Source organism: Bubalus bubalis, chromosome 4 (assembly GCF_019923935.1).
Source record: "Bubalus bubalis isolate 160015118507 breed Murrah chromosome 4, NDDB_SH_1, whole genome shotgun sequence".
Lineage (NCBI taxonomy): Eukaryota > Metazoa > Chordata > Mammalia > Artiodactyla > Bovidae > Bubalus > Bubalus bubalis.
This window is the reverse complement of record NC_059160.1, coordinates 20,556,302-20,574,727: the sequence shown is the minus strand read 5'-3', so window position 1 is coordinate 20,574,727 and position 18,426 is coordinate 20,556,302. Positions and strand designations below refer to the sequence as shown.

General features: G+C 37.6%; 1 protein-coding gene across 4 annotated transcripts in view; it reads right to left on the bottom strand.

Annotated features, from left to right (window-relative positions):
• The window catches only part of LOC123333201 (NKG2-A/NKG2-B type II integral membrane protein), a 106,665-nt gene that overhangs the window by 33,513 nt on the left and 54,726 nt on the right, over nucleotides 1–18,426 (bottom strand). Inside the window, exons 1-5 of one of the 4 annotated variants that reach the window (XM_045165298.1) lie at nucleotides 4,057–4,555; nucleotides 3,573–3,671; nucleotides 3,035–3,091; nucleotides 2,332–2,483; nucleotides 156–256 (exon numbers count right to left, since the gene is read on the bottom strand). The exons of 1 other annotated variant lie outside the window; for it this stretch is intronic. In XM_045165298.1, coding sequence (XP_045021233.1) covers nucleotides 156–256; nucleotides 2,332–2,483; nucleotides 3,035–3,091; nucleotides 3,573–3,671; nucleotides 4,057–4,243 — 596 coding nt within the window. In that variant the 5' untranslated portion in view covers nucleotides 4,244–4,555. Of the gene's footprint in view, nucleotides 1–155; nucleotides 257–2,331; nucleotides 2,484–3,034; nucleotides 3,092–3,572; nucleotides 3,672–4,056; nucleotides 4,556–18,426 lie in introns of those variants that run through there. 2 more of the 4 variants (XM_044941124.2, XM_045165300.1) reach the window with 2 other exon arrangements.

Sequence of the window (18,426 nt, the reverse complement as noted above, 5' to 3'; positions counted from 1 at the left end):
CTGGTTTTCAACATTGGTATCAACATTTTATTAACTTTCAGTATCTCCCTTCAACTTTCTATAATTTGACTAAGACAAATGTATTCATGTTATTTTAAAAATATTTCTCTTTTGTATTTTTCTTCCTCTATATAGCATTCCTTTTACAAACTTACTGTAGATTGCAAGTTGAACCATTTAGCCACTTCCAAGGATGACTGCGGCCTTCACGAGAGACTTGAATCCACGATACAATTGATAGGGACATCAGAAATTTCTAGCCCAAAATAAAGAATTTTCACTTAAATAGTCATCATGAAATGTTTTTGTTAATTTTTAAAATGCAAGTCAAAGGATGTGTTCTTTCATAGCATCTATCATTCTTTGAACAAATTGAGCATGTTAGATTCTAATCTAACACTAAAAACATAGGAGTTGAAAGTTGGAAGTTTTAATAGTGCCATAAATATTAACCAATATCTGTACTTTTGATTCAAAATTAACTTAACATTTATACTTATCAGTTTCACTGTGTTCTACTGTTAATAAGGAAAATTCCTTTTTTTTTTGACAGCCATTTAATAAAGGGAATATTTACAAAGACATGAAATAGTTGTAGAGATCCCACAAAAGAATATACCTTGCATAACAACTTGGGGATACTTACAGCTGTGAACTACATCTGACATTAAGCCTAAGGGATAAGAAGGTGGAGTAATTCAATATGTGCAATGAGGAAAATTCTGATTCATATAATTTCATTTTTTCTCATGTCAAAACTAACATAGCAAGGCTTTAAATAAGTCTTTAGATTCCATGACATTCATTTTTCTGGATATTGTGACAATATCAGTGGATTTCTCTACTATTATATGTTTCTCAGAATTTCAGTTTTAGAGGGAAATCAAGGAAATGAAATTGAGAAAATAAGTGACATGAGAACCGAAGATTTGGTTTTCTGAGCCTGACACCATTCTTTGACTAGATAAAGCCCAAAGCCATCTGTTTCTGTATTGGTGGAATCAGTGGCCCAGACAAGGGGTCAGAGACTCATTTCTCTCTGCTCCTCCCTGCTAAGTTCAACTGTAAACATGGGACTAATGAAAGACACGAGAAAGGAGAACTCTGAAAGGTAGAAAGTGAAGGGTGACGTGGCTTGAGACTTCCCAGCGGTCCCACTCCTCTGTAATTGCTAATCACTTCTCCTTGATGAGAGAACAAGGTGGGAAATGAAGGAGTGATAATTAGGGGCATCTTGTATCTCCCCACTAGCCAGGTGAAAGTGACCTAGGCCTCCTACTTCCCAAACACCCCATACCTAACCTAGCTGTTGGGGGTGGCACAGGTAATCCGTTCCTCCTGTGTGTTGACAGAATCGTGTAGGCAACACCAGGTAAGCCTTACAAGATGATCCATCAGGACACTTACTAACAAGGAGCAGTCAGAGAAATTGCCTGTTTCCTCCACTGAGAGACACTAGGGTTGGGTGATAGGGGTGGGGGTGGGACCAGCAAAGGGGATGTCTTGACTAAAACTACTGAAGCTAAGAAACCTCTTTATCCCTGAGGGTGTAAGACTCCATCTCCCACCCAGCAGCATTGGAAAGAATGGATCTTAACTGTTGAATTCACACAATGAGCTGTGGAAATTTACAAACGTCACACAAATGCAAAAAGTTGGAGGAACTGCAAAATATCATATGGCAGTGATGAGACAGGGACAACCTGTATGATTCCATGTCCTGGAGTAGAAAATGGCAACCCACTTCAGAGTTCTTGCCTAGAAAATTCCATGGACACAGGAGCCTGACATGCTGAAGTTAATGAGGTTTCAAAGAGTCAGACACTATTGAACGACTAAGCGCGAACACGGGATTCCATGTATATGATTCAAAAGCAATCAAAGAGATTCTATAATATCAAAAGTCAGGATAATGAGTAAATAAGGAGGTGAGACATGATAAGATATTACAGAGGGGTGGGGCTGCTGGGAAGTTGAAACTTCTATTTTGTGATCTGATGTGCAATTACATAATTCTATAGGCAAAATCATATGTTTATTTTCCTTGATGTATGGTAAAATTAGATAGCACAGTGTATTTTAGAATTTAATAGATTTGTAGAAGCATGATTTTCTATGAAAAGCAAGAACCAGAAATTACTACACATGCATGAATGGTATAAAAATGTAAATAAAGTATCATAAAGTTATAGTCCATTGTTTAATGGAATACTAGCAGACCTTAAAATAAACAAGCTACAAATATGTACAAAAGCACAAGTGAATCCTAACAAATATAATGTTGACTAAATGAAGCCTTTAGCAAAGTGTTGGAAGCATTTAATAGCTTACCATTTCCTCGTCATTATCTATATAAAGCAGAGTAGAATTCTTAGTAGCACAGGATATCAAACTCTCATTCCACGATTTTTTTTCCAAACTAGTATAATAGCAGTTGTTGGAATATGTAAGCCAGTCTTGTGGACAATGACCACAATGACATTCTGAAGAAAGATTATGAATTAGTATTCAAAAACAATTTGAATTTGGAAAATAAAAATTAACTTACATATATGCATAGATATAAACATATGTAAACACACACACACACATATATATACATACATATATATATATATAAAATAACATATCTATGCACCTCAAGGCTGGTACATATAAAACAAATCTCATTCATGCACTCATAGAGAGAGTCTGTCTTTAATATATGTCCCCATATAAAGGAAACACATAGAAATGTCTACTCTTTACATGTCCTGAAAATCAAGAAATGAAACTTCTATTTTAGAATAGCAAAATTATTTGTCTCTTATCATATTATAGCAGGAGGAAATTCCAGCCAATTGCCAACAATGGATATGGTGATCCTATTATTGCATAGGGAGAAGCACTCTCCTATAATCATTTATTTATGAATGTTTATTGCCTGATTTTATAAATTATGTTCTATCCCCAAATCTATTCTTATTTTCACTAGCCTAAGAGAGAGACAAAAATGAATTGTATTTGTATCAGAACTTTGAAAATCATTATGTACCTTTCTGGAGCCTTGTTATGAGAGAGGAGTAATTCTGTTCCCGTATTACAGTAGCTACAAAATTAATAATTAAAAAATTAGTATTGCTTTAAATGAATCATAATGATTTTAGTTTATGAGCTTGAGAATTCAGTTTATTGTTTAGAATTAGAGTAATCTGAAATAAAACTGATTTAGCAAGAAAAATTAATTAGGTAATGAACACTTGATGGAAAAAATATTTCAAAAACCTAACGGAACAAACTTCACCACATCTTACAGTATTTGCTTTAACTAATCTCAAGAATTAATTTGTATTTCTCAAAAAGATCTTTAAACCTCCTAAAGCATGCAATTAGGTTATGAAATCAGAATATACATATACATGCTCTCTGTAATTCTCCTGTGTTGTATATTTCTGACAAATTAGATATACTGATTTATTCTAATTGCATGTATTTTAATGATAGGCACATTCTATAATACTATGAAATGTTTAGCAGCACTGACCACCAGTAAAGTGATAAGTTCCCTTACAGTTTTTCAAAAACGTACTTACAGGGAGTAACAGTGATCACTGTCACCACAGTGGACGTCAAGACGAGGCAGATGATTCCCAGGATCCCTGCAATGAACTTCTCTGGAGGTGACGGTGAACCTGCAGGGACAGAAAAGGAAACTGAGAAAGGAGTGATGGGGACAGTTGTTCAGAGTTTACATACACAAGAACCCACAGGAACACAGAGTTATGGATATAAACTTGGACCCCAACCCATTTTGACCACTGTAGTCTTTCTTTCAGAATATACCATTGCGTTTTCAGCAAATATGAGACTACATGAATTGTTGATCAAAGACTTCAAATTATAGTAATGTCAGAATAAAAGTAGTCCTCCGATTTCACATCAGAATCCCATATCCAGCTTCAGGTTCTGTTCTTCAAAGTGAAAAATATGTGAGCTTATCCCCTACTCATTCTCCACACCTCTGCACCCCCACTGCACATCCTAGAACAGTTCCATGTGTGTCTAGTAAGTGTTTACCTTTGGAGCGGTAATTCTTGTCGTTTCCGTGAAGATTCTGAGGAGCATTTTGAAGATTTAATTCTGCATATGTTAATTCCTGCTCAGTCATTGAAATGGAACTTTTAGAAACCTTAGGTTTTCTTTTCTGCCTCTTTGAGTTCTTGTCTCCCTTCAGTTCTGCATAGGTTGCTCCTTGGTTATTCATCTCTGCAGCTGAGTGAGATCAAGGACTGTGCTTGAAGTGAACTGAGGTTGAGTGGTGTATGTGAGACAAGAACCCTAGTACAATGCCACAGGCGGGGCAAAGAGCTTAGTGCTCACTTTGCAGCTGAACAAACTTAAAGCCTGGTAAATCCTTACAACATTAAACAAGTTTTTCACGATAGAATGCTTTTTTGGAAAAGATATTCTATATTTGACACATATATTATTGATTGAAACAGTGAAAAGCAATAAATTAGGGAGGAATAAAGAAGTTCATGAACAATAATATCCTTATTAAGTCAGATTCCATGGAAATATTTTAAAACCATCATAGTGCTTGTGTTCAAATTAAAATGTTCTGTTAACAAGAGAGATTCACCCAAATTTATGATAATTTTGAAATTTAAGAATGGTTAAAAACAGTTCTTTAAAGATGAGGAGAGAGTAATGTTGACATGTACAGTAATTTCCTACACTAAATTACATTATTTGGTGACTTACATTTATTGATGAAAAGGGATAACAAATGGTCTTGATTTCAAATGGTTGAGGAGTTCTGAAAAAGCAGTAAAAACTGAGGAAATGCTTCATATATTGGAAAGTGTTACATGACACATTAAACATATATAACAAAGTAATATGAAAAATAAACAAATTAAGAAAGACTAAAAAATACTTATTTCACAAAAGTAGTTGATAATTGATTTAATGGCTAATATCTGAACTCATAAAATGATAAACATGTATAGGTCACTTATGGAAGAACACTGTTGGTTCAAACTTCCAGAAAGATCTGATAGATGTCCATGTTAGTAAAGGTCATTTTAGCTGTATAAGTGATGGTAATTATTTATAAAACATCCAGATAACATAATTTAATAATTCAGGCAATTGATGCTGTAGTCAGAAATATCTGGAAATTAATTATGATTGAAATTTTAAAATGTGACCTTCAAAAAATTATTTACTGTCTGGTAACCTATATTATTAATATAAAATGGAAATAAGTTTATGCAATGTATAACGTGTATAACACTGAGCACTCAACCTGGAATTTATAAGTTCTCAATAATTATCGGTTTTAATTATTATCTTAGTCATCATTTCTATGGTACTGTTTCTGATTTATATCAGCCTTTGGTTAGTATAACATCATTTATGCAATGTTTGATTTTTAAAAAATATTTAATTATGACAATTAAGTTTAAATTAGCCTTTAGGTATATGGCAAAACCAATACAATATTGTAAAGTTAAAAAATAAAATATATTAAAAAAAGAAGTTACTTCATCACTAATTTTATTAAAAAATTAGGGTTCTTTTATTCAATCTAATACATATAGGAGGAATTATGTTTGGCCTTTTGCTATATAATGAATTCCTTTCCAAGAATCTGTGTATAGATGTTGAGCAAAATATGTATAAACATATTATCATACAAAAAAGCTTACCATTTACTGATTATAAAATCCGAAACTAATTGTTCCCTATCATGAGGTCAATAAATTTCAATTAATATTATATAGACACCCAAATATGCATGTGTGTATTCACTTGACTAGCGTTCTACAGACAATAATTTGAATACTTGGAGAAATCACCCAATATTTGCTATTTTATGGTTATTGTTTATACCAAATTATTAAAAAAAAACAATGTTCTACTTTGATTTTGTTGTATATTTACTATAGCTCAGTTGCATCCCTTCTAACATTTGTTAGTTCCCACTACCTGAGAAGGTCTAGCAGAGAGACAGGAGAGGAGGGACACATACCTTCTGTTCGCCAGGAAGTCGTGCATTCTTTAGTGTGCAGATCAGGTTACTCTCTAAAAAGAGACCTGCTTAGGCTGCTAACTAAAGGAGAAATTTAAAAACTTACAACCTGGTCAAGATAAGCAATGTCTGTGACCTTCACAGGTGCCCTGTGAGGCTCAGAGTGAAGCTAGATGGAAAATATTGATTTGTCATCAATGTGTCACTTCAGGTTTGAACAGGAAATCCTCACACTTAGGCGAGTTGAAGAGAGTTTAGCTTATCACACACCTCCAGAAAATAGGAGGCTTTGGGCTCCAATTAAAAGGACAACTGGACCTCTAATTGTGTTATTTACATTTTCCATTTTTAAATGCCTCTGAGAAATTGTTATCATATACTTTGAAATCCATTAGATCTGATAAACAGAGTGCCTGAAGAACTATGGATGGAGCTCTGTGACACTGTATAGGAGGCAGCGGTCAAGATCATCCCCAAGAAAAAGAAATGCAAAGAGGCAAGACGGTTTTCTGAGGAGGCCTTACAAATAGCTGAGAAAAGAAGAGAAGCTAAAGGCAAAGGAGAAAAGGAAAGATATATTCATCTAAATGCAGAGTTCCAAAGAATAGCAAGGAGAGATAAGAAAGCCTTCCTCAGTGACCAGTGCAAAGGATAGAGGAAAACAATAGAATGGAAAAGAGTAGAGATCTCTTCAATAAGATTAGAGGTACCAAGGGAAAATTTCATGCAAAGATGGGTACAATAAAGGACAGAAATAGTATGGGCCTAACAGAAGCAGAAGATATTAAGAAGAGGTGGCAAGAATACACAGAAGAACTATATAAAAAAGATCTTCATGACCCAGATACGCACCCAGATCACTTTCCTAGAGCCAGGCATCTTGGAAGTCAAGTGGGCCTTAGACAGCATCACTATGAACAAAGCTAGTGGAGGTGCTGGAATTCCAGTTGAGCTATTGCAAATCCTGAAAGATGATGCTGTGGAAGTGCTGCACTCAATATGCCAGCAATTTTGGAAAACTCAGCAGTGGTCACAGTACTAGAAAACATCAGTTTTCATTCCAATCCCAAAGAAAGGCAATGCCAAGGATTGTTCAGACTACTGCACAATTGCACTCATCTCATTTGCTAGCAAAGTAATGCTCAAAATTCTCCAAGCCAGGCTTCAACAGTACGTGAACTGAGAACTTCCAGATGTTCAAGCTGGCTTTAGGAAAGGCAGAGGAAGCAGAGATCAAGTTTCCAACATCCATTGGATCATCAAAAAAGCAAGAGACCAAAAGACTGTTCTATACATCTATGTCTTTTTTGCTGTATCACGTACAGGGTTATCGTTACCATCTTTCTAAATTCCACATATATGCGTTAGTATACTGTATTGGTGTCTTTCTTTCTGGCTTACTTCACTCTGTATAATAGGCTCCAGTTTCATCCACCTCATTAGAACTGATTCAAATGCATTCTTTTTAATGGCTAGTAATACTCCATTGTGTATATGTACCACAGCTTTCTTATCCATTCATCTGCCGATGGACATCTAGGTTGCTTCCATGTCCTGGCTATTATAAATGGCATTGAAACATGTATAATATCATATATGAAACGAGTCACCAATCCAGATTCGATGCATGATTTTGGATGCTTGGGGCTGGTGCAGAGATGACCCAGAGGGATGGTATGGGGAGGGAGGTGGGAGGAGCGTTCAGTATGGGGAACATGTATATACCTATAGTGGATTCATGTTGATGTATGGCAAAACCAATACAATATTTTAAAGTAATTAACCTCTAATTAAAATAAATAAATTTATATTAAAAAAAAAAAGCAAGAGACCTCCAGAAATGCATTTACTTCTGTTTTATTGACTATGCCAAAGCCTTTGGCTGTGCAGATCACAACAAACTGTGGAAAATTCAGAAAGAGATGGGAACACCAGACCACCCGACCTGCCTCCTGAGAAATCTATATGCACGTCTAGAAGCTGCATTTAGAACTGGACATGGAAAAACAGACTGGTTTCAAATCAGCAAAGGAGTATGTCAGGCTGTATATTGTCACCTTACTTATTTAACTTATATGCAGAGTACATCATGAAAAACGCTGGGCTGGATGAAGCACAAGCTGGAAGCAAGATTGCTTGGAGAAATATCAATGACCTCAGATATGCACATGACACCACACTTATGGCAGAAAGTGAAGAGGAACTAAAAGCCTCATTTATAAAGTGAAAGAGGAGAGTGAAAAAGTTGGGTTAAAGCTCAACATTCAGAACTCTAAGATCATGGCATCTGGTCCCATTGCTTCATGGCAAACAGATGGGGAAACAATGGAAACAGTGACAGGCTTTTTTTGAGGGGGCTCCAAAATCACTGAAGATGGTGACTGCAGCCATGAAATTAAAAGTTGCTTGCTCCTTGGAAGGAAAGTTATGACCAACCTAGACAGCATATTAAAAAGCAGAGACACTACTTTGCCAACAAAGGTCCATCTAGTCCAAGATATGGTTTTTCCAGGAGTCCTGTATGGATGTGAGATTTGGACTATAAAGAAAGCTGAGAGCCGAAGAATTGATGCTTTTGAACTGTGCTGTTGGAGAAGACTCTTGAGAGTCCTTTGGACAGCAAGGAGATCCAATCAGTCCATCCTAAAGGAAACCAGTCCTGAATATTCATTGGTAGGACTGATGCTGAAGCTGAAGCTCCAATATTTTGGCCACCTGACACGAAGAACTGACTCATTTGAAAAGACCCTGATGCTGGGCAAGATTGAAGGCGGGAGGAGAAGGGGATGACAGAGGATGAAACGGTTGGATGGCATCACTGACTCAATGGACATGAGTTTGAGTAAACTCTGAGAGTTTGTGATGGACAGGAAGGCCTGGCATGCTGCAGTCCATGAGATCACAAAGAGTCAGACACAAGTGAGCAACTGAATTGACACACTAGAAGATCTAAAAATTGTGCTATGCTTAGTTCCTCAATTGTGTTCCAACTCTTTGCAATCCCACGGCTTCCCTGGAGGGTAAGAGGTTAAAGCATAAAGACTGTAGCCTGCCAGCCTCCTCTGTCCATGAGGATTTTCCATGCAAGAATACTGGAGTGGGTTGTCGTGACACCCTCCAGGGGATCAAACCCAAGTCTCCCGTACTGCAGGTAGATTCTTTCCATCTGAACCACCAGCCTAAGAATACTGCAATAGGTAGACTATCCCTTCTTCAAGTTATCTTCCTGACCCAGGAACCCAACTAGATCTTCTGCATTGCTGGTGGATTCTTTACCTACTTACCAGCTGAGCTATCAAAAAGTCCCCCAAAATGGGCTACCTTTACTTAAAAGGAGAAAAACACTTTTGCATAGGGATTCAGAGAAGAAGGAATCCCAAGCCATTTAAAAGTGCTTTTGAAAAGACTACAAATGGTGTAGCTGACATAGAAGTAATTTCAATCGTTCAGTTCAGTTCAGTTCAGTCGCTCAGTCGTGTCTGACTCTTTTGCAATGCAAGGCCTCCCTCTTCAATTGTTATTGCTATGCATTTTGAAAACTTATAAGCACTGGAGCACTGTTGGCCCTTTAGATGCACAGATCTATGTAGTTCATAAGTGGAAAACAAACAAACAAACAACAAACAAGATTCAAAATGCAATCTTTTTTTGTTGTTGTCATTTCTGCCTAACTAGCACTTACTTCTGGGGTAAAATAGGGCTAAGACATTCTCTTTATATTTAAACATGAAATGATTTTTAAACAATGCTTTTATAATTGTTGCTACGGCTAATGGAACAGATCATTTTGATTTTGATGCATTTAAAGGGCAACTTGCAAACATTTTCAGATTTTCAATTATAGCTGTCATAGTTTTTTGAATGCCAATATCTGTTTCTTCAGATAATTTAAAGAGAACACAAGAAAGAAATGGAAATCTGTTGTTATTCAAATCAGTCAACCCAACATTGGATATATTTAGTGTACTGTATCAATCAGGTTCCAACCTTAGGATATCCTTAGGATGTTTCTTAGAAATACAGGTTGATATTTACTCCCAGTTTGATATTTTGAATTTTTATCTAGACATGATGTCAGGTAATTTATTTTTAGGGTTTTTGAATTTAGTTATTTCCCACCTGCATGAGAGTCTGAAAGTTGGCCTTTATTTTTCAAGTTTATGTCGGCTGCTAAAGTTCACAAATTGTTTGATCTATGAAATCTTCATAAAATTTGGCATTTTAGTTCTCTATGATTCTTGTCTGAAGGATGTGAAGTAAATGAAATATTGAAACCAGTGGAAACTTTCTGTGTGGGAATATTGAATGCTATTGGATCGTTGGCTATCTTATTCTAATATTATGTTTCTGAAACCAGTCATACATATCAACATGGGCCTGCTACTCTAAAAGCAGAGGTGAAAGGCCAGTTGAGAGAGCTCGCCCTTGTGTTTCTGACCAAGCTTGTCCTCCAATTGGTGAAATCTCAAGGCAGAGACATAGGTGTTATCAGGCAGTGTGGGCATTAATCCATCCTTCTGTTGTCACACTGTTGAACAAAGATAGATACAGGGGAACTTGCTATGGATGAGTGATGTAGAATTTGGGAGGTTCTGACTGTTGCAGGAAATAATTTACCTTTGGGTACATGTTAATTACTATCTAATAGGCAAATTTGGCCTTGGAATACAGAATGAAGCAGGGCAAAGACTAATAGAGTTTTGCCAAGAAAATGCACTGGCCATAACAAACACCCACTTCCAACAACACAAGAGAAGACTCTATACATGGACATCACCAGATGGTCAACACCGAAATCAGATTGATTAGATTCTTTGCAGCCAAAGATGGAGAAGCTCTATACAGTCAGCAAAAACAAGACCAGGCGCTGACTGTGGCTCAGACCATGAACTCCTTATTGCCAAATTCAGACTTAGATTGAAGAAAGTAGGGAAAACCACTAGACCGTTCAGGTATGACCTAAATCAAATCCCTTATGATTATACAGTGGAAGTGAGAAATAGATTTAAGGGCCTAGATCTGATAGATAGAGTGCCTGATGAACTATGGAATGAGGTTCGTGACACTGTACCAGAGATAGGGATCAAGACCATCCCCATGGAAAAGAAATGCAAAAAAGCAAAATGGCTGTGTGGGGAGGCCTTACAAATAGCTGTGAAAAGAAGAGAAATGAAAAGCAAAGGAGAAAAGAAGAGATACAAATATCTGAATGCAGAGTTCCAAAGAATAGCAAGAAGAGATAAGAAAGCCTTCTTCAGTGATCAATGCAAAGAAGGCCTTCTTCAGTGATCAATGCAAAGAAATAGAGGAAAACAACAGAATGAGAAAGACTAGAGATATCTTCAAGAAAATCAGAGATACCAAAGGAACATTTCATGCAAAGAAGGGCTCGATAAAGGACAGAAATGGTATGGACCTAACAGAAGCAGAAGATATTAAGAAGAGGTGGCAAGAACTGCACAAAAAAGATCTTCACGACCCAGATAATCACGATGGTGTGATCAGTGACCTAGAGCCAGACATCCTGGAATGTGAAGTCAAGTGGGCGTTAGAAAGCATCACTACGAACAAAGCTAGTGGAGGTGATAGAATTCCAGTTGAGCCATTCCAAATCCTGAAAGATGATGCTGTGAAAATGCTGCACTCAAAATGCCAGCAAATTTGGCAAACTCAGCAGTGGCCACAGGACTGGAAAAGGTCAGTTTTCATTCCAATCCCAAAGAAAGGCAATGCCAAAGAATGCTCAAACTACCACAGAATTTCACTCATCTCACATGCTAGTAAAGTAATGCTTATAATTCTCCAAGCCAGGCTTCAGCAATATGTAAACCATGAACTTCCTGATGTTCAAGCTGGTTTTAGAAAAGGCAGAGGAACCAGAGATCAAATTGCCAACATCTGCTGGATCATGGAAAAAGCAAGAGAGTACCACAAAAACATCTATTTCTCCTTTATTGACTTGTGTCAAAGCCTTTGACTGTATGGCTCACAATAAACTTTGGAAAATTCTGAAGGAGATGGGAATACCAGACCACCTGATGTGCCTCTTGAGAAATTTGTATGCAGGTCAGGAAGCAACAGTGAGAACTGGACATGGAACAACAGACTGGTTCCAAATAGGAAAAGGAGTACGTCAAGGCTGTACATTGTCACCCTATTTATTTAACTTATATGCAGAGTACATCATGAGAAACGCTGGGCTGGAAGAAACACAAGCTGGAATCAAGATTGCCAGGAGAAATAACAATAACCTCAGATATGCAGATGACACCACCTATAAGGCAGAAAGTGAAGAGGAACTAAAAAGCCTCTTGATGAAAGGAAAGTGGAGAGTGAAAAAGCTGGCTTAAAGCTCAACATTCAGAAAACGAAGATCATGGCATCTGGTCCCATCACTTCATGGGAAATAGATGGGGAAACAGTGGAAACAGTGTCAGACTTTATTTTTCTGGGCTCCAAAATGACTGCAGATGGTGATTGCAGCCATGAAATTAAAAGACGTTTACTCCTTGGAAGAAAAGTTATGACCAACCTAGATAGCATATTGAAAAGCAGAGACTTTACTTTGCCAACAAAGGTCCAGTCTAGTCAAGACTATGGTTTTTCCTGTGGTCATGTATGGATGTGAGAGTTGGACTGTGAAGAAGGCTGAGCTCTGACAAACTGATGCTTTTGAACTGTGGTGTTGGAGAAGACTCTTGAGAGTCCCTTGGACTGCAAGGAGATCCAACCAGTCCATTCTGAAGGAGATCAGCCCTGGGATTTCTTTGGAAGGAATGATGCTAAAGTTGAAACTCCAGTACTTTGGGCACCTCATGTGAAGAGTTGACTCATTGGAAAAGACTCTGATGCTGGGAGGGATTGGGGGCAGGAGGAGAAGGGGACGCCAGAGAATGAGTTGGCTGGATGGCATCACTGACTCTATGGACGTGAGTTTGGGTGAACTCCGGGAGTTGGTGATGGACAGGGAGGCCTGGCATGCTGCGATTCATGGGGTCGCAAAGAGTTGGACATGACTGAGCGACTGATCTGATCTGATCTGCTCTGAATGTTCACGTTACCCACTCTAGTGTCCTTGCCTAGAGACTCCCAGGAATGGGGAAGCCTGGTGGGCTGCCATCTATGGGGTCGCACAGAGTCGGACACGACTGAAGCAACTTAGCAGCAATAGTAGCAATGTTCATATTATTCTACAGGTGAAGACAAGAATGAATCAAAATGAAAGTGGATCAAAAGTATTTATTATGCAGAATATAATCTTTTTGTCTCCACTTTTGGGAAATATTTAATTCATTTTTTTGATGTAAAATTTTGTGGGGTTTTCTCCACAGCTATTGGTGTTACCTGTCTCACTAGCAATAAATTTTCCAATGTCCAAATTCACTCATCTTCAAATTCGATGCAATCGGAAAGTTTAAATGGCTTGGTACTATGATTATTTTTATATCAAAAGAAATCCATTCTTGTATTTATAAATTTGCTTTTAGGTGAATATAGTACAAGTATTTGAGGGTGAATAAAACTAAATGAAATATAGTTTGCCTATCATAAGTTTTACTCTATAATTTGGCATTTTATGAGGGAGAATATTTGTTGAAAATTAAATGGTAGTATATTTATCCATTTTATCATTATTTAATGATTGTTCAAATCCAGATTTCTCAAATTACAAAGTAACTAAATGGTGAAATATCAAAACATTTTAAAAACCCAAGAATCAATCCTAACCTATTCACTTTCTGCCATAAGGGTGGTGTCACCTGCATATCTGAGGTTATTAATATTTCTCCCGGCAATCTTGATCCCAGCTTGTGCTTCCTGCAGTCCAGCGTTTCTCATGATGTACTCTGCATATAAGTTAAATAAGTAGGGTGACAATATAGAGTCTTGATGTACTCCTTTTCCTATTTGGAACCAGTCTGTTGTTCCATGTCCAGTTCTCACTGTTGCTTCCTGACCTGCATACAGGTTTCTCAAGAGGTAGATCAGGTGGTCTGGTATTCCCATCTCTTTCAAAATTATGCACAGTTTATTGTGATCCACACAGTCAAAGGCTTTGGCATAGTTAATAAAGCAGAAATAGATGCTTTTCTGGAACTCTCTTGCTTTTTTGATGATCCAGCAGATGATGACAGTTTGATCTCTGGTTCCTCTGCCTTTTCTAAAACCAGCTTGAACATCTGGAATTTCACAGTTCATGTACTACTGAAGCCTGGCTTGGAGAATTTTGAGCATTACTTTACTAGCGTGTGAGATGAGTGCAATTGTGTGGTAGTTTGAGCATTCGTTGCAATTGCGTTTCTTTGGGAGTGGAATGAAAACTGACCTTTTCCAAACCTGTGGCCACTGTGAAGTTTTCCAAATTTGCTGGCATATTGAGTGAAGCACTTTCACAACATCAACTTCCAGAGTTTGAAATAGCTCAACTGGAATTCTATATCCTCCACTAGCTTTGTTCGCAGTGATGCTTTCTAAGACCCACTTGACTTCACATTCCAGGATGTCTAGCTCCAGGTGAGCGATCACACCATCATGATTATCTCGGTCATGAAGATCTTTTATTTTTTTACTGTTCTTCTGTGTATTCCTGCCACCTCTTCTTAATATCTTCTGCTTCTGTTAGGTCCATACCATTTCTGTCCTTTATCGAGCCCATCTTTGCGTGAAATGTTCCCTTGGTATCTCTAATTTTCTTGAAGAGATCTCTAGTCTTTCCCATTCTGTTGTTTTCCTCTATGTCTTTGCACTGATCGCTGAGGAAGGCTTTCTTATCTCTCCTTGCTATTCTTAGGAACTCTGCATTCAGATACTTATATCTTTCCTTTTCTCCTTTGCTTTTCTTTTTTTCCCCTTTTTTTAATTTTATTTTATTTGTAAACTTTACAATATTGTATTAGTTTTGCCAAACATCAAAATGAATCCGCTACAGGTATACCCGTGCTCTGCATCCTGAACCCTCCTCCCTCCTCCCTCCCCATTCCATCCCTCTGGGTCGTCCCAGTGCACCAGCCCCAAGCATCCAGTATCGTGCATCGAACCTGGATTGGCCACTCGTTTCATACATGATATTTTACATGTTTCAATGCCATTCTCCCAAATCTCCCCACCCTCTCCCTCTCCCTCTCCCACAGAGTCCATAAGACTGATCTATACATCACTGTCTCTTTTGCTGTCTCGTACACGGGGTTATTGTTACCATCTTTCTAAATTCCATATATATGCATTAGTATACTGTATTGGTGTTTTTCTTTCTGGCTTACTTCACTCTGTATAATAGGTTCCAGTTTCATCCACCTCATTAGAACTGATTCAAATGTTTTCTTTTTAATGGCTGAGTAATACTCCATTGTGTATATGTACCACTGCTTTCTTATCCATTCATCTGCTGATGGACATCTAGGTTGCTTCCATGTCCTGGCTATTATAAACAGTGCTGTGATGAACATTGGGGTACACGTGTCTCTTTCCCTTCTGGTTTCCTCAGTGTGTATGCCCAGCAGTGGGATTGCTGGATCATAAGGCAGGTCTATTTCCAGTTTTTTAAGGAATCTCCACACTGTTCTCCATAGTGGCTGTACTAGTTTGCATTCCCACCAACAGTGTAAGAGGGTTCCCTTTTCTCCACACCCTCTCCAGCATTTATTACTTGTAGACTTTTGGATCACAGCCATTCTGACTGGCGTGAAATGGTACCTCATAGCGGTTTTGATTTGCATTTCTCTGATAATGAGTGATGTTGAACATCTTTTCATGTGTTTGTTAGCCATCTGTATGTCTTCTTTGGAGAAATGTCTATTTATTTCTTTGGCCCATTTTTTGATTGGGTCATTTATTTTTCTGGAGTTGAGCTGGAGGAGTTGCTTGTATATTTTTGAGATTAGTTGTTTGTCAGTTGCTTCATTTGCTATTATTTTCTCCCATTCTGAAGGCTGCCTTTTCACCTTGCTAATAGTTTCCTTTGTTGTGCAGAAGCTTTTAAGTTTAATTAGGTCCCATTTGTTTATTTTTTTTTATTTTTAATTTTATTTTATTTTTAAACTTTACATAATTGTATTAGTTTTGCCAAATATCAAAATGAATCTGCCACAGGTATACATGTGTTCCCCATCCTGAACCCTCCTCCCTCCTCCCTCCCCATTCCATCCCTCTGGGTCGTCCCAGTGCACTAGCCCCAAGCATCCAGTATCGTGCATCGAACCTGGACTGGCAACTCGTTTCATACATGATATTTTACATGTTTCAATGCCATTCTCCCAAATCTTCCCACCCTCTCCCTCTCTCACAGAGTCCATAAGACTGATCTATACATCACTGTCTCTTTTGCTGTCTCGTACACGGGGTTATTGTTACCATCTTTCTAAATTCCATATATATGCATTAGTATACTGTATTGGTGTTTTTCTTTCTGGCTTACTTCACTCTGTATAATAGGTTCCAGTTTCATCCACCTCATTAGAACTGATTCAAATGTTTTCTTTTTAATGGCTGAGTAATACTCCATTGTGTATATGTACCACTGCTTTCTTATCCATTCATCTGCTGATGGACATCTAGGTTGCTTCCATGTCCTGGCTATTATAAACAGTGCTGCGATGAACATTGGGGTACACGTGTCTCTTTCCCTTCTGGTTTCCTCAGTGTGTATGCCCAGCAGTGGGATTGCTGGATCATAAGGCAGGTCTATTTCCAGTTTTTTAAGGAATCTCCACACTGTTCTCCATAGTGGCTGTACTAGTTTGCATTCCCACCAGCAGTGTAAGAGGGTTCCCTTTTCTCCACACCCTCTCCAGCATTTATTACTTGTAGACTTTTGGATCGCAGCCATTCTGACTGGTGTGAAATGGTACCTCATAGTGGTTTTGATTTGCATTTCTCTGATAATGAGTGATGTTGAGCATCTTTTCATGTGTTTGTTAGCCATCTGTATGACTTCTTTGGAGAAATGTCTATTTATTTCTTTGGCCCATTTTTTGATTGGGTCATTTATTTTTCTGGAGTTGAGCTGGAGGAGTTGCTTGTATATTTTTGAGATTAGTTGTTTGTCAGTTGCTTCATTTGCTATTATCTTCTCCCATTCTGAAGGCTGTCTTTTCACCTTGCTAATAGTTTCCTTTGATGTGCAGAAGCTTTTAAGGTTAATTAGGTCCCATTTGTTTATTTTTGCTTTTATTTCCGATATTCTGGGAGGTGGGTCATAGAGGATCCTGCTGTGATGTATGTCAGAGAGTGTTTTGCCTATGTTCTCCTCTAGGAGTTTTATAGTTTCTGGTCTTACGTTTAGATCCTTAATCCATTTTGAGTTATTTTTGTGTATGGTGTTAGAAAGTGTTCTAGTTTCATTCTTTTACAAGTGGTTGACCAGAGTTCCCAGCACCACTTGTTAAAGAGATTGTCTTAATCCATTGTATATTCTTGCCTCCTTTGTCAAAGATAAGGTGTCCATATGTGCGTGGATTTATCTCTGGGCTTTCTATTTTGTTCCATTGATCTATATTTCTGTCTTTGTGCCAGTACCATACTGTCTTGATGACTGTGGCTTTGTAGTAGAGCCTGAAGTCAGGTAGGTTGATTCCTCCAGTTCCCTTCTTCTTTCTCAAGATCGCTTTGGCTATTCGAGGTTTTTTGTTTTTCCATACAAATTGTGAAATTATTTGTTCTAGCTCTGTGAAGAATGCTGTTGGTAGCTTGATAGGGATTGCATTGAATCTATAGATTGCTTTGGGTAGTATACTCATTTTCACTATATTGATTCTTCCAATCCATGAACATGGTATATTTCTCCATCTGTTAGTGTCCTCTTTGATTTCTTTCACCAGTGTTTTATAGTTTTCTATATATAGGTCTTTAGATTCTTTAGGTAGATATATTCCTAAGTATTTTATTCTTTCCGTTGCAATGGTGAATGGAATTGTTTCCTTAATTTCTCTTTCTGTTTTCTCATTATTAGTGTATAGGAATGCAAGGGATTTCTGTGTGTTGATTTTATATCCTGCAACTTTACTATAGTCATTGATTAGTTCTAGTAATTCTCTGGTGGAGTTTTTAGGGGTTTCTATGTAGAGGATCATGTCATCTGCAAACAGTGAGAGCTTTACTTCTTCTTTTCCAATTTGGATTCCTTTTATTTCTCTTTCTGCTCTGATTGCTGTGGCCCAAACTTCCAAAACTATGTTGAATAGTAATGGTGAAAGTGCGCAGCCTTGTCTTGTTCCTGACTTTAGAGGAAATGCTTTCAATTTTTCACCATTGAGGATAATGTTTGCTGTGGGTTTGTCATATATAGCTTTTATTATGTTGAGGTATGTTCCTTCTATTTCTGCTTTCTGGATAGTTTTTATCATAAATGGATGTTGAATTTTGTCAAAGGCTTTCTCTGCATCTATTGAGATAATCATATGGTTTTTCTTTTT